Source organism: Pteropus alecto, unplaced genomic scaffold (assembly GCF_000325575.1).
Source record: "Pteropus alecto unplaced genomic scaffold, ASM32557v1 scaffold92, whole genome shotgun sequence".
Lineage (NCBI taxonomy): Eukaryota > Metazoa > Chordata > Mammalia > Chiroptera > Pteropodidae > Pteropus > Pteropus alecto.
The window spans coordinates 9416504-9430469 of NW_006432447.1; the positions used below are offsets into that span (position 1 = coordinate 9416504).

General features: G+C 37.9%; 1 protein-coding gene across 1 annotated transcript in view; it reads right to left on the bottom strand.

The window, feature by feature from the left end:
• The window catches only part of LOC102883628 (collagen alpha-6(VI) chain), a 92676-nt gene that overhangs the window by 29634 nt on the left and 49076 nt on the right, over nucleotides 1–13966 (bottom strand). The window contains exons 23-27 of the mRNA XM_006907292.1: nucleotides 9153–9215; nucleotides 4257–4319; nucleotides 3409–3459; nucleotides 1722–1757; nucleotides 926–988 (exon numbers count right to left, since the gene is read on the bottom strand). Coding sequence (XP_006907354.1) covers nucleotides 926–988; nucleotides 1722–1757; nucleotides 3409–3459; nucleotides 4257–4319; nucleotides 9153–9215 — 276 coding nt within the window. The remainder of the gene's footprint in view (nucleotides 1–925; nucleotides 989–1721; nucleotides 1758–3408; nucleotides 3460–4256; nucleotides 4320–9152; nucleotides 9216–13966) is intronic.

Here is a 13966-nt window from a genome sequence, read left to right on the forward strand (position 1 = left end):
AGTTTCTTTAAATAATTTCTAAAGTTCTTATTATATTTTGTTTAAAAAAAAAGGCCAGAGAAGAATAAAATTAACTATGATGACAAAACTGTGATACCAATTACTGTGATACCACCTCACATATCAAACTTTATCAGACTTTCAGACTGTGTGTTTTTCTTTTCCTGCCAATTGACAGGGTGTTAAGATCAGTTCTGTTCCAAAGAAAAGAGACAAAGATCATGTTGAGAGACAATTATCAAAAGTTTGTCTCTTATGGAACAGCCATCTCATACACAGTCTAAGACATAGAAAGAGTCATCAAATGAAAAAATTCATTCTTAAGCCACTGGACCCCAAGGATGCTGATGCTTATGAGACACTTTGGAGACTATTGTTTGACCCACAGAGTTAGGCATATGTAACCCCTCCATGGAATAATAAAGATGTATTTGGTGACATAATAAATGGAACTTTCAAAGCTCAAGAGGTACCCTCTTGAGCTCAATAAAGAGAGGGCCTTTCCAGGTACGCACCTCATTAAAGTAGTTTAACAAAACCTTTGTAGTGTGGACAAGATGCCAGCGGACATTAGATTGCACTAAATCTGCCAGGGAGACTGGATTAAACTGATTGTATTTTGGCAGCACAAAACTCTTTTGGACCACAAGGAGTCCTCAAAACCCCCCTTATTTCCAACGTGAAGAATGGTACCTTGGCAGCCAGAACAAGTGAACTTGTTCACTAAAAGCAAACAGTTCATTGCTTTCTTGCTGGCACTGAAGGATGAGCAATATATCCATTTCCCTTCCCCAAATTCGCCCTAAAAAATATACACATTTTAAAGGTCTTTGGGAACAAATGGCAACTCAAAGGATTGGAAAAGCATGAAAAATGACTTTCCAAAGTAGCCAAGGTTTAAGGCATTGGAATCTAAGAAGCTTACCGTCTGGCCTCTGGCTCCCTTGGGTCCAGTTTCTCCTGGACCACCAGGGTCTCCAATCTCACCCTAAATAAGTTCAGAAAAATAAGATAAAAATGGTTATTAAAACCAAAGAGAATAAACAGAAAAAAAGAGAGAGAGAGAGAGAGAGAGAGAGATATCTCAATGTGTTTTTAAACTGATTGCAACATGAAGACATGTTCATACACATTTTTATCTTTAATGGTCTTCTTTCAGGTGCTCCCCCCTCCTCATCCTTACAGCTCTCTGCATAGCATGCTACATCCTCATTGTTTTACTTCTGTCTCCAATCAGAACGCAGCCTCTTTGGAGACCTGAACTACGCCCTCTGTTTTGTCCCCTGATCTTATCCCAGGACCTGACGTTTTCTCAATGTTTCCAGGAAAAGTGAAAGCCTTAAGGTAGAGGACAGCATGGCTAACTTACTATTCAAAGGTGATTTATAAACACATTGAGAAAATTGAGCCAAGTGAGATGGGGTAATTTTCATTTTCTTTACATTTCACTTTCTTTTGAGAAAGAAGAAAATACATATGATAGATGGGGAAGGAGTACATGTGAGGGAAAAATAAGGCTGATTTCTTCCTTTACCTATGAATTAAACAACTAGAAATAAAAAACAAATTTTTAAAAGCCAGCTTTTGTCTTTCCTTCTTTCCCCCATAAAGCTTTCTTTTTATTCGTTTATAACTAACTGTCCTTCCATTGTCCCATGGTACGTTTCAAAATCCCAGGAATATTTCCGATTGATCTCTAGTTAGTATAAAGCACACAATACCTTAGGTCCACTTTCTCCAGGAAATCCTTCTTGTCCCTATAATTGACAGTAGGGAAAATTACTATATGTATCACCAAGGTAGGTTCATATTGACTTTAATTTTACCTGCTGCCTTACTTAGTTTTAGTGCCTGTGAACCAAGGAAGGATTAAAACAATTAAAAACAAAACTGTATAGTACTATTTGAGAAACTAACTTCAATTTCTAAATTAAACCATATATTCGTTCACTCAAATATCATGACAACTGAACATAAGTGGATCAATGTACACAGCTGAAGAATGACAAATCAGCTCTCCTTCTACTGTAGGTATATCACAGGAAAGCTAGTTATTTGGCCACATGTCTCTGAAACAGTCTTCTTAAAACAGATCTCAATGGAGAAATTTGGGAGTCTAAACTTGATCATTTAACGGTCCTTTGCTTACCTTACTTTGGCCACAGACTATAGTTGAAGAGGTATGATAATCCCCATTTGATGAAAAAAAATATTTTATTTAAAATAGTTTATTTTCTGATTATTAAACTATCTCCTCAAACATATAAAATACAAAAGAACAGAACGAATAAAAGTCACCCAAATCTCATTACCCAGAATGAGCTTATATACTTTGTCATATTTTCTTTTAGCTTTTTAAAAATGTACTTTAGCACAATTGGGATAAGTAGGGTTTTTATCTGATTATATTCTGATTTATTTTACTTGACATTGTCACATAATAATTTTTTTACATAATTATTAACTTCATATACATTTGTTTTAAAGAGTGCCTAATACTCCAATGCTATATAGGCTACTTAATATTTCTCCTTTCTATGAGATATTAAGATTATTTTCAATTATTCTCTATTGTAAAGAACATTTCAGTGAAGACTCTCATTCAATAGTTCTTTTTTCAAAGAAATTAGCTTTTCTTTGAGGGGGGGTGGTGTTTATTCTTCCAGACATCCCTTGCATCATTAGTATTTTACTTGGAATTACACTAATCTTTTATAATGTTTCAGACTTTTCAACATGAACTTGGTGTGTCTCTATTTATTGAACTTTTTCTTTTAAAGTTCATTAATTCTTGTCCTAGGTCTGAAACATTTTGCATAAAGGACATTCTTAACCATATTGTTTTTGTGGATGTTATGATTTCTAAGTGGTAATTACAAATATATATAAATCGCTGGTTTTGATGAACCTACCTCTTACTTCCAGACACTTAAATATTCAGTGATAATATAAAATTATCATTTTGATATAGTTAAAAGGTTTTATTTCTAAATGACTGCTTGGCCCAATGAATTTAGAAAGGACCTATAAAACCTCTCACGAATGGCTAAAATAAACATAATAAGAGGAGGACATATTTTTGAATGTCTCCCTAAGTATACTCGAATGTGGAGTTGCTAGGATTCAATGCACTGTTCAGGCTGAAACAAGTCAGGCCCTGGCTGTACATCTCTGCAAATCCCAGAAAACTGATTTTCGAGTTTCAGTTGTTGCCTGTACCTTAAACACAAAGTTGTTTTTTATTCTAGCACATTTCCCACAGGATATCAGCAACAAATCATCAAAATCTCTCTATAAATGTCCCAAACTGCCTTGTTCATTGCTTTCTTTTTCTCTTAACTGCAGCAAACAAAAACCAAGCAACAAAAAATAAATGGAAATGTCTAGCTTGCAGTTGACAAGTCTTACCTTTGCTCCTTTACTTCCAATGTTCCCATAACCTGGGTTGCCATCACCACCCTGTAAACAAAGCAATTAATTACACACATCCCAGACTACAGAGGCAGGCTTATCACTAGAGAACAAGACAACCAGCTTTTTGGTTTGATTAGGAGAAATTAGGAAGCAGGAGTCTCCCTCTGGGCAGGCCAGTGACATTTGTTGATAGTGACCCTCAAGGTAACTCTCAATAACATACACAGACAATGCACTGTCCCTTAGTCTCACTTGTTTCATCTATAAAGTGAGAATAATAATTATACCTACTCGTGGTGTTATTATGAAGAGAAAATGAGAAAACATCAGGCATATAGTCATCTCGAAAAGGTATTAGTGGTGCTCTCTCTTGCAGATAACATTTATATTTTAATACCTTAGCTCTATGCCATTTCAGTTTGCTAGATAAAAATAAGACGCCTTAAACGCCTGGGCCTTGGTTACTACCGATGGACTCTTGTAGAAGGCCTTAGTGAGAAGCCCTGAGCTCTGGGAGAAGGCTGGGTTGGATTTCTGATGAATGGGTTCGGATGGGAAGAAAGAATGGAAGAAGGGTTATAAGGATGCTAAAGACAAGTTTTGTCCATTTTATCATTTGGCTTCAAGAGCACCTTGGCCACGATATTTGGTACCTGGGAAATTATCACCTTGGAAAAGGTAGCCGAGGAACTAATCCAAGATGAGGATAATATCTCAATTCCTAGAAAGCTATATGGCTAGATTGAGATAGCATCTTTAACACTCTCCAGAAAACCACACCTGACATTCATTGAACTAAAAGATTCCAAGGGCCAGATAAAAAGTAGTGATAAAACACAAACCGGCAAGCCTCGTGGCCCAAGAAGGCCGATAGCTCCTTTTTCTCCCACATCTCCAGGTTCTCCCTGTTAAACAGAACAATGAAATGTGTCCTTATTAAGTTGTTTTTATAAAGGAAATTAGAAATGATGGCACTAAGACACCTTTAAAGTGTATCCATGTGTATCATACCATGACAATGGCTTCATGCCCATGATCGTGAGTCGTGCAAGCAATACAAGAATAACTGCTGTTGCTGGCTAAGGAGGTCCATGCTATTGATAAATGAAACTTCAGCAAGTCTGATGCATTGTTTAGTGCAAGTTGTCATCTGAGCAACTCGGTGCCATGAACCACGCCCTTGGAAATGTTTTACCATGAGTCAAAGAGGAAGCTTGATACTGTTTAAGAAAAGTAACAACACTATTTTCCAGGATGATTCATGCAGATCATCTGGCTGCTGCAAAGACAATAGACTTATTAAACTAATTTTAAGATCTGAAGTGTCCTTCAAGACAAAGGTAGCATAGCATCCGTGGCAATAGTTTTTGACTTCTGACTACTAGAACATCTATTATGGGTTTTAAATCAATCTCAGAAGTATGTTGAGGAAAGTCTAGCTACTTGGGAAAGTTGACATAGGGTTACAAAAGAAGGTTAATTCCTTAAAATAAAAACTTTCAAAGTTTTAGATTTTAGTATACAGAAACATTGTGAAGATAGTACAGAGTTCCTATATGTTCCACATCTCGATTCCTTATTGTTACCAATACATTAGTTATATGACTAATGTCACAATATATGAATATTGATTAGTCACAATATATGAATATTGATTCATTATTATTAGTCACAATATATGACTATTGACATTATTGGCATATGACTATATATTGTGACATTATTAGTCACAATATATGAATATTGATTCATTATTATTAACTAAAGCCCATACTTTATTCAGATTTCCTTAGTCTTTACCTACTATCCTTCTTCTGTTCCAGGATCTCACATGTCATGTCTCCTTATACTCCTCTAGACTGTGTGACAGTTTTATGAAATTCCTTGTTTTTGATGACCTTGACAATTTTGAGGAGTACTGGTCAGACATGTTGTAGAATGTCCTAGGACCAGTTGGGGTCTGTCTGACATTTTTCTCATGACTAGGTTGGGTTTTATGGGTTTTAGAGATAAAGACCACAGAGGTAAAGAGCCATTTTCATCACATTGGATCAAAAGTATATGCTATCAACGTGGCTTTCGCTATGGATGCTAACTGATCATCTGGCTGAGGTGGTGTTGGTTGAGTTAGGCTCCTGTCTAGATATCCCTCCTGCCCTTTCCATATGTTCTCTTTGGAAGAAACAGTGTAGAGGTGAGCATAGCCCACATTAAGGAGTGGGAGTGGTTAATACATTTTTAAGGATAGAAAGGCAAGACAGTAAATGTGAGAAGTGCAAATGGACAAATGCCCCCCAGCACTGAACTCTGGGAGTGAAACAGAAGAGGGTTCCTTGGAAGGGAAAAAGGTCGCCTGCCCTAATGGCTTTATTTCTCTCAAAAGTGTGCTCTGGGTACCACCTGCTTCATAATTACGTGAGGTCCACATACAAAAGGAAATTTCTGGACCCTACTGGTATCAGTCTCTGGTAGTGAAGCCCAAGAATATGCCTTTTATTTAAAAAGAAGCTTATTTAAAGCTTCTCAGTTGATTCTCATGCATGCTGATGTCTGAGAACATCTGTTTTAAGGTAGGGAAACAAGGGAAGCCATATGGTTTGTCCAGGGTCACACTCTTTGTTATTCATACAACCGGGCTGTTCAGTTCAAGATTAATTGCTGAGTTTTTTGCCTTTCCAGGAACGTGAGCTGATTGGATAGTAGTGTTTGGGAGCTCAATTTTGTTAATGCACCTGGAGGGTTTGGTCCATCTTAGGGCTGCTCAAGGGTTTGGGGTTGCTTTGAGGGCACTTACCCCCAAATTCTTGCCACTTCCCCTTTAAAAGTCCTTCTTATTAGTAATGATCTTCTTTGACACAACTACTCTGCTCATATCTATCTCCTTCCATATTCTCACCTACACATCCAGCTCTAGGGTCCCTCCATCCCTGTCTACCCCTCTCTTGGTCCCTTCTATCACACATTATGGAGTGTCTTCATTTCACATGCAAACCTCTCTACACCCATGACATCTGCACACGAACACACATCCTCCTCACTCTATGGAGTGTCTTCATTTCACATGCAAACCTTCTCTCTACACACATGACATCTGCACACGAACACACATCCTCCTCACTGTAAGATAAACTTGGTTCTCACCAGTGACACCACCTCCCCTACAGCCTTCGCCCAGACAAGAAGGCAGCACTGTCTCTGTTCTAATCTTTCCTTTCCAGATCATTATTGCTACTTCTTTTTGAGCCGATTATCCTTGTCATCCATGTATCTCATTTCACCCTGCAATCAACTGTCGTTGTAACATTTGACTACTGGCCTCCATCATTACAGCCCTTCTTAGCAGTTCTCCATTACAAAGCTAGCCCCTCATCTTATGCCCTCAGTCTCAGCCTGTGTCAAGAAACTTCCCCATTAATCATCTACTCTTTTTTACATCTTTAATCTCTTCCTTTCTCTCTGGTTTTCTCTTCTCTGCTCATAAACACACTATGGTCCCTCCTTATCACTGAAGACAAACAAATACTTTGTTCCACTCTGTCCCAGACTCTGCCTGTAGTGGTTAATGTCCCTGTCCATCCTTCCTAAGCCTATTTCTCCAAAGATTAATTTAAAGCCCTGTATCCGTTTCCTCCTCCTCAACACAATGCTCAGTCCTTTGCAGACTGTCTCCCTTTCTTTCTCCTTGTCTCAGTTGATACATTTTGAAACTATTCTTTGGAGCATCTTAGCCACCAGATGTGACGGCTGCTCTACTCCTCCCTTCCTTACCTGTTCTACACCAGCTGATACTCTTGACCTCTCTTTCTTGAACGCTTCTTCTCAGCATCTAGTGTGCTCTTCTGTTTCTTTCTCCTTCTAATAACTCCTTGTCTGTCTCCTCTCGCCCTTCTCACAAATAGACATCCCATGATTCTTTTTAACCCCTTTCCCGTTTGCCCTTAGAATACTCGCCGGTGGCCCTTGAGGCTGCGGTGTTTACCTGAGATGACTCTTGGATTACAGTCCTAACTTTACCCCTCCCCCAAAGTTTGCCATGAAATATCTATTATTTTTGTATCCTTCTAGTATATCGATAGCCTGATCATTCTATTTACATCATTCTATTTATAGCATTCTGTTTTTAGTAGTGGCATTTCCATTTGCAAAGCATGGTAATTCTCGATTGCTGAAAATGTCAAATCCCAGATGTTCCGCTGTGTGTTGTTTCATGCTTTGACATTTACCACACACACACAAATTATTAAATACTGATCATATACATTTCTGTTACATTAGGATTAGAGATAAGTTCTGTTTAGAAATAACTCCAAGAACAGTTTTTATATTTTCACATTGAAAACTTGTCAGATGTGCGTCAGCCCCAAAGAGCATGTTTGTAAAATTAAATTAACACTGGCAGCGGGTTGCATTTTTTTTTTTTCCTAAACAGGAAATGGGTTAAAAATCTAAATGACTCTGAAACCTGCATCTCCAACCAGCCCTAAACACTTTCCTCTATTTCTCTAAACTGAGTGAGTTTCTTCACTTTCACACCCACTGTCCCTCATGACTTTCCTACTTCTGTGATGGTTTTGCCACTCATTCTGGAAGCCCCTGAGTCATATAGCCCTCTTCCCTCTGCCTCAGTTCCCTACCGGAAGAGTACTACAGAATCATCATGAGCCCCTGCTGTCCTCACCCTGTTAAGCCATCTAATCACTCCTTGTTTTGCAGACTGAGAGCATAACTAATTTCCTAGCATCCAGTCTCCCAGCCTTCAAAATATCTCTACACCGAGTTGCCTATTTAAAATCTTCCAAAGTCTGGCTGTGTTCACACACGCCATTCAGAAATTGTAAACAGCACTGTTCTGACTACCTAATAAAGTCAGTCACCCTGACTTTCTGTTATTTATGTGCCCATCGGGCAGGATCAGTTTTCATCCCCCAAAAACTTGTTCCCAGGATTTTCCAACCCTGTGCTCTCCTTCACCCTATTTCTTCCCCCTGAAATTTCCCATGCCCCATCACTGCTTGCTAAAGTCTTACTTGTCTTCCAATGTCCACTCAAAATCTATATTCTCTATGATACCTGTTTTCCCAGCCTAGAAATACTGCTATTAACACTACATTTAAACCTCCATTTCAGCCCCTTATTCCTACTTTATGTCATAGATTATTGTTCTGAAAATATTCTAAATTCTGTGGGGTCGATGCCATATATTACTCATTATACAACCAGAAACTCTTTCATTAAACACATATTTACTAAGCACTTACTATGTGCCAGGTACTGTTCTAAGCACTAGGGAAGCAGCAGTGAGCAAAACAAAGATCTCTGCTCTCCTAGAGCTGATCTTCCAACATAGCTGAGTGTGAGTCCAGTGCCTTTGTCTCAAAAGGTGTTCAGCAAAGGTTTGTTGAATGGAGGAAAGAAATAACAGAAGGAGAGATTAAAAAAAAATGGAGAGAGGAAGGGAGAAAGAAAAGAAGGCCTACCCCAAAACAGATCCCCTTCCCTGAGATCCCTCAGCTCAGAGTGGGTGTAGCCGCTGGTGAGATTATGCTGGCTGGAATCCCTGACTTCATCCTTGTCCACACCCATGTCCTAAATGTTGCTGGCTCTCTAAGAATCAAGTCAGGCTAGAGGGCCAATGGGATACGTTCTCTTTTGTGTTGAAAGGGTTCTGGCTAATACAACTGGACATTTCCCTTGAGGAGAAAACCTCAACTTTGGTGGGTATAAAGAATGTGACCTACTTTATTTCCTTGGCTTCCCAAATGGCCTTGGCTCCCTGCCTCTCCTCCTGGTCCTGGAGGCCCCTGAAACAAAACAAAGATTGCAAATATAGGAGAACATAAAGCAACTTTCCTTGAAACTCTTTGTGTCTCTTCTAAGAGGAAAATGAAACACAGATGAGAAAAGACTTATGGTTTTATTGATTCCTGTTCTGGAAAAAAGTATCACAGCTGTCAAATAAACACTAGTAAATAAAGGAAAATTAATAAAGTAATTCATGTCAGATGTTGTCTAAATGATTGTGCTTCCTTGAGAGCCTTCTTTTCCAAAGAGATTTTAGGTTCTCACTGTTTTGTGGTCAGAGCAGATGTTGCTAAAATGTCATTTAAAGTGGGCATTCCAAATGACATTTGCCTTGAACTATATTTTTCCTAGTTCCTTGCTTTGGTAGAAAGCATGGTGTGTGTGTGTGTGTGTGTGTGTGTGTGCGTGTGTGTGTGTGTGTGTGTGTGTGTGGTAAACATCTTTATTTGTAAATAATATTATTTGTATAATAGAAAGATCAAGAAACTTTACTAAAAGTAATTAGCATTAATAACAAGATATGTTCAGGGAGTACAATATTCTGAAATAGTTTTCTCTTTCCTAACAATAAGTTAGAAAAGTAAATGTAAATAAATTTCCATTTACCAATGGGGAAAAAAATTCCTTAGAATAAACTTAATAAGGTAAATGACCTACATAAAGAAAGCTTTAAGATCTTATGGAAGAATATAACAAAACTTAAACAGATGAATAAACATACCACGCATCTACATGGGAAATCTGTTTGATATAATAGAAATCTCTCTAACATTCTAAAAGGCATGTTTCATTGGAATAGTTTTAGAGCTGAACATTTAAAAATCCCAATTCAGAGACAGTCTAACTACCTTCTTACGTTATTGACACTTGGGATCAGATTTTTCCCTTGGGTTAGCAAAATCTCTTTTGGTTAAGCAGTTACAGATACTTGTAAATAATCCCAATACTAGTGAATTGAAATAATTCTCACAATTATTTTTAACCCTGGTTACAATTACTTAAAAATAAACAAACCAAATCTGTGTAATACACATAATACTTACCAAGAAAATTTTGTTCAGAAGAAAATTATAACATTAATATTTCACCTTAAAAGAATTTAAATGTAATAAGTTGGACATAAAAAATTTCCTCATAGAAAAGACTGCCGAACAGTGAATTGGTTACTAAAGAAGATAATAATGATCTTCCCACAGCCTTCCATCTTTCCCTCTCCCTTCTTTGTCTTAAAAGAAGAATCTCAATTTCTTTTCTCTCAACCCTTTTCCTTCTTCCACTTCCGCTACTGCATGGAGCAAAAGCTCCTGGGACCTTCATGTTCAATCCAATTGACTTTTTTTTTTCTCTCTCTTCTTACCTTATTTGAACTTGGTCATACATTCTTTGAAACTTTTCCACTAACTTCTGTAACACCAGGTTGCCATGGTCTTCCTGGTCCCTTTTTGGTGTCTTCTCAGTAAACTTGGAAGAGGCTCCTTCTTCTATTTGCCTCTTAAATCTCCATGTGCCTCAGGGCTCCATCCTCTGACCTTATTTTCTCACTTCATCCCCTCTTGCTGAGTGACAACCCCATAGGATTACATACCCCTTCTACAAAACGACTCCTAGAAATATGACTTTCCAGTCCAAACTATTCAACTGAACACCAGACACATGTATTAAAATGCTGAGTGGCTACGCCGTAGGAACCGATTACTGAAGACAATCATATTTACCATAAGTCATGCCTAGTCTTATATTTGTTTTCATTAAGGAATGGTGCCACTCTTTACTCCCCCTGAAACCCAAGCCAGAAACCCAAGAATCATCCTAGACCCCTCTTTCTAGCTCATCTCTCAAACCCAATCAGCTACAAGTCCTACAGATTCTACTCCCTCTCTGCATCCATCTCTCTTCCACTTCCATCGCCATCACCTACCTTCAGGCCCTTCTTGCATTATACCTGCATTTCTGGTTTCCCTGGCTGTAGCTTGGCTTGTCTCTAATTCATTCTCCATTCCTTTCTCCTTTTGATTTAAAATGTCAGGCTGAGTGCCATCATTTTGTCTTGCGTTCTGAATGGTTTCAGAATAAAGTTGAAATACTTTATTAATATGTAAAATCCCTCATTCTTGTGTAGTCATTAGTGACTACTTCAATCATTCTGCATTCATGCTCATCAAACCATCTGAAGTCACCAAATACTTGTTATCCTACATCTCCACACTTTTGCAAGTTGCTCTTTAGCTTAGGATTTTTCCATGTAGGGAGGGTTATAATCTACGTCTCCTAAAAATCTTGCTTTTGGCATCACTGTTCCAAGAAGAATATCTGAACCTCCTGTTTTTGCTGGGTCTCATAATTGTCCCAGATTCCTCTACTCTGAATGTGACTGTTCATTTATTTCTCTCTCTCATCCACTAGATACTAGTCTGTACACTCCTTGAATGAAGGGACACATTCCGTTGACATATTTTTGGAACTTAGCACGGTACCTAGAACCCATCAATTCACCCATCTATTCATCATCTAGCCATCCACCAATCCGGGAATGGTCCCTATGATGGATAAAATGATGTGTCTAATTTGTTAATAATTGGTTTTCTATGTGAAATTTTGTGTATGTCACAGAAAGATAAAGAGATTTTAATGGTCCTTGATAATAGGGATAAATTGAAAGCCTTGCTTAGCACCTCACTTTCTGTGCTTCCCCCACTTAACACTAACTGCATTAGTATTAAGTAAGGATAGAAAGGAGAGGTTAAGAGTTTAAACGATTTTAAAAAAATTGTCCTTAGCATCTTTTCAGAAGGGATTGCATGAAGAGTTTGGGATTAATGGCTAGGGCATTGCCAAGGACACCTCAATTTTGGATGAGATAACAGCAGGGCAGGGGAAGAAGTGCAGGTTCTTCTCATCTTAAAAAAAATCCTGTCACTTGTTATATTCATGGTGGTAAAATCTTGCCTACACTCACAACCAGCACATATCAGGCTGGGAAGATACAACTGAAGGAGATTTAATGCTCAGCTTTTGTAAGAGTCAAGTATGAATGAAGTCTGAGAAAAAAAAAATCAGGAGGACAACCCAGTATTGGGCTAATGCAAGAACAAACCCCAAGGCGCCTGGGGACATGTTAATTTTAACAGTGCTAATCCATCCTACACTTCATCCAGAGTGAACCACCGAAGGTTCCCCAAACTCACCTTGATATCTCTTTTTACATAATTTTTTTTTCCTGGATGCCTACCTCTCTCCCTTGATCACCTGGAAAATACCTCCTGATCCTGCAAAACCTAAGCCACTCTTCTTCTTTAACTCCATCCTTTGTCCCACCACTTTACCTTGGGTTATAATTCAATTTTAACACTTAACATAGCATATCATAATTATCTACCTGCATGACTCTCCTTTATGAGACTGGAAGCACTTTAGGCTAAGATCTGCGTCTGCTTTATCTTTTTATCCTACTACAGGGCCTGACACACAGGAAGCACTCACCAAATGTTTGTCAAATGAGTAAAAGGAATGATCGATGCATCATCTAACCTAGATTTTGCAGAATGATAAAACCTGATAATTGCAGTATAGATTATATACTCTTACATTATTATTATTCTGGCTTTCCTTAGACTGGTTGCGAGCATGCTTTGGGCATAAAATGCTCCTGTTAAATTAGGCAACATTGATATAATACAGTAATAAACTTTTATACAGTACTTACAAACTGCAGGTACTATTCTAAGTACCCACCTATATTAAAGCATTTAATTTTCACAACAATCAGATGAGGTAGCTAATATTACTGTTCTTATTTTATAGAGAAAAATTAAGGCACAGAGAGGTTAAATAAATTATCCAAGGCCACATGGCTAGGAAGGTACAAAGCTGGCAATCAAACCCAGGCAGCCTGGTTCCAGATTCTATGCCCTTGACCACTATGCTATACTTTGTAAAGATTAAATTCTACTTTGTATCCCAAATTCATATTGAATAATTTCAAACTTCCTTGATATTTCATATGGTACTAGTGATTTTTTCAGTAAAAACTCTAAGTATTTAAAAAATAATTCCAGCTCTAATTGGATTTCATATTTTGTGTTTGATTTTCCATTCGTTTCCTAGGCCTTGCTTACTTTACTGTAGGACCTCAAGGTAAACCAAACAAAGGAACAAAAGGAAGGTACAAAAAAAATATGTCACTACTTTCAAAGTTCTTTCTTTTTCATTGTGCCATGGACTGTATTTCTCTTACATCATAGCCATATACTTGGCTAGATTAGCACATGTTTGATTTATGCAGAATGCCCCAACACCGCATAAATTAATAAGCCTTCAGAACATTGTCAACAGAAATCACATCCCTTTTTCTAAATGTATATTCTAGGAACAACTTTCCAGCCTGCAATTAGAAAACACTCGTGATTCTACCCAAGTGCCTGGCCCTTGTGTAAAAGAATACAAAGCCTATGTCAGTGAATCTAGAGCCAATAACGATTAACACCCTCTCGTATATCTGATTCTGTTTGTCTCTGTGGTTTTTTTCTTTTTTGGAAACAGCGGTTTTGAGATCTCATTCATCATGTCCTGAACATAGAAAATTCTACACATCTTTGAAATAACACTTTCACTGTGCTGACAAGAGTATTTAAAGAAAAGCAAATGAAGAAAGAAAACTGTGCTTTCCAGCCAGATAAATGGAAGAACTAGACTAGGGAGAAGTGCCTTTTGTCCACCTCTGGCAATACCAAGAAGTTGAGTGATTTATGAC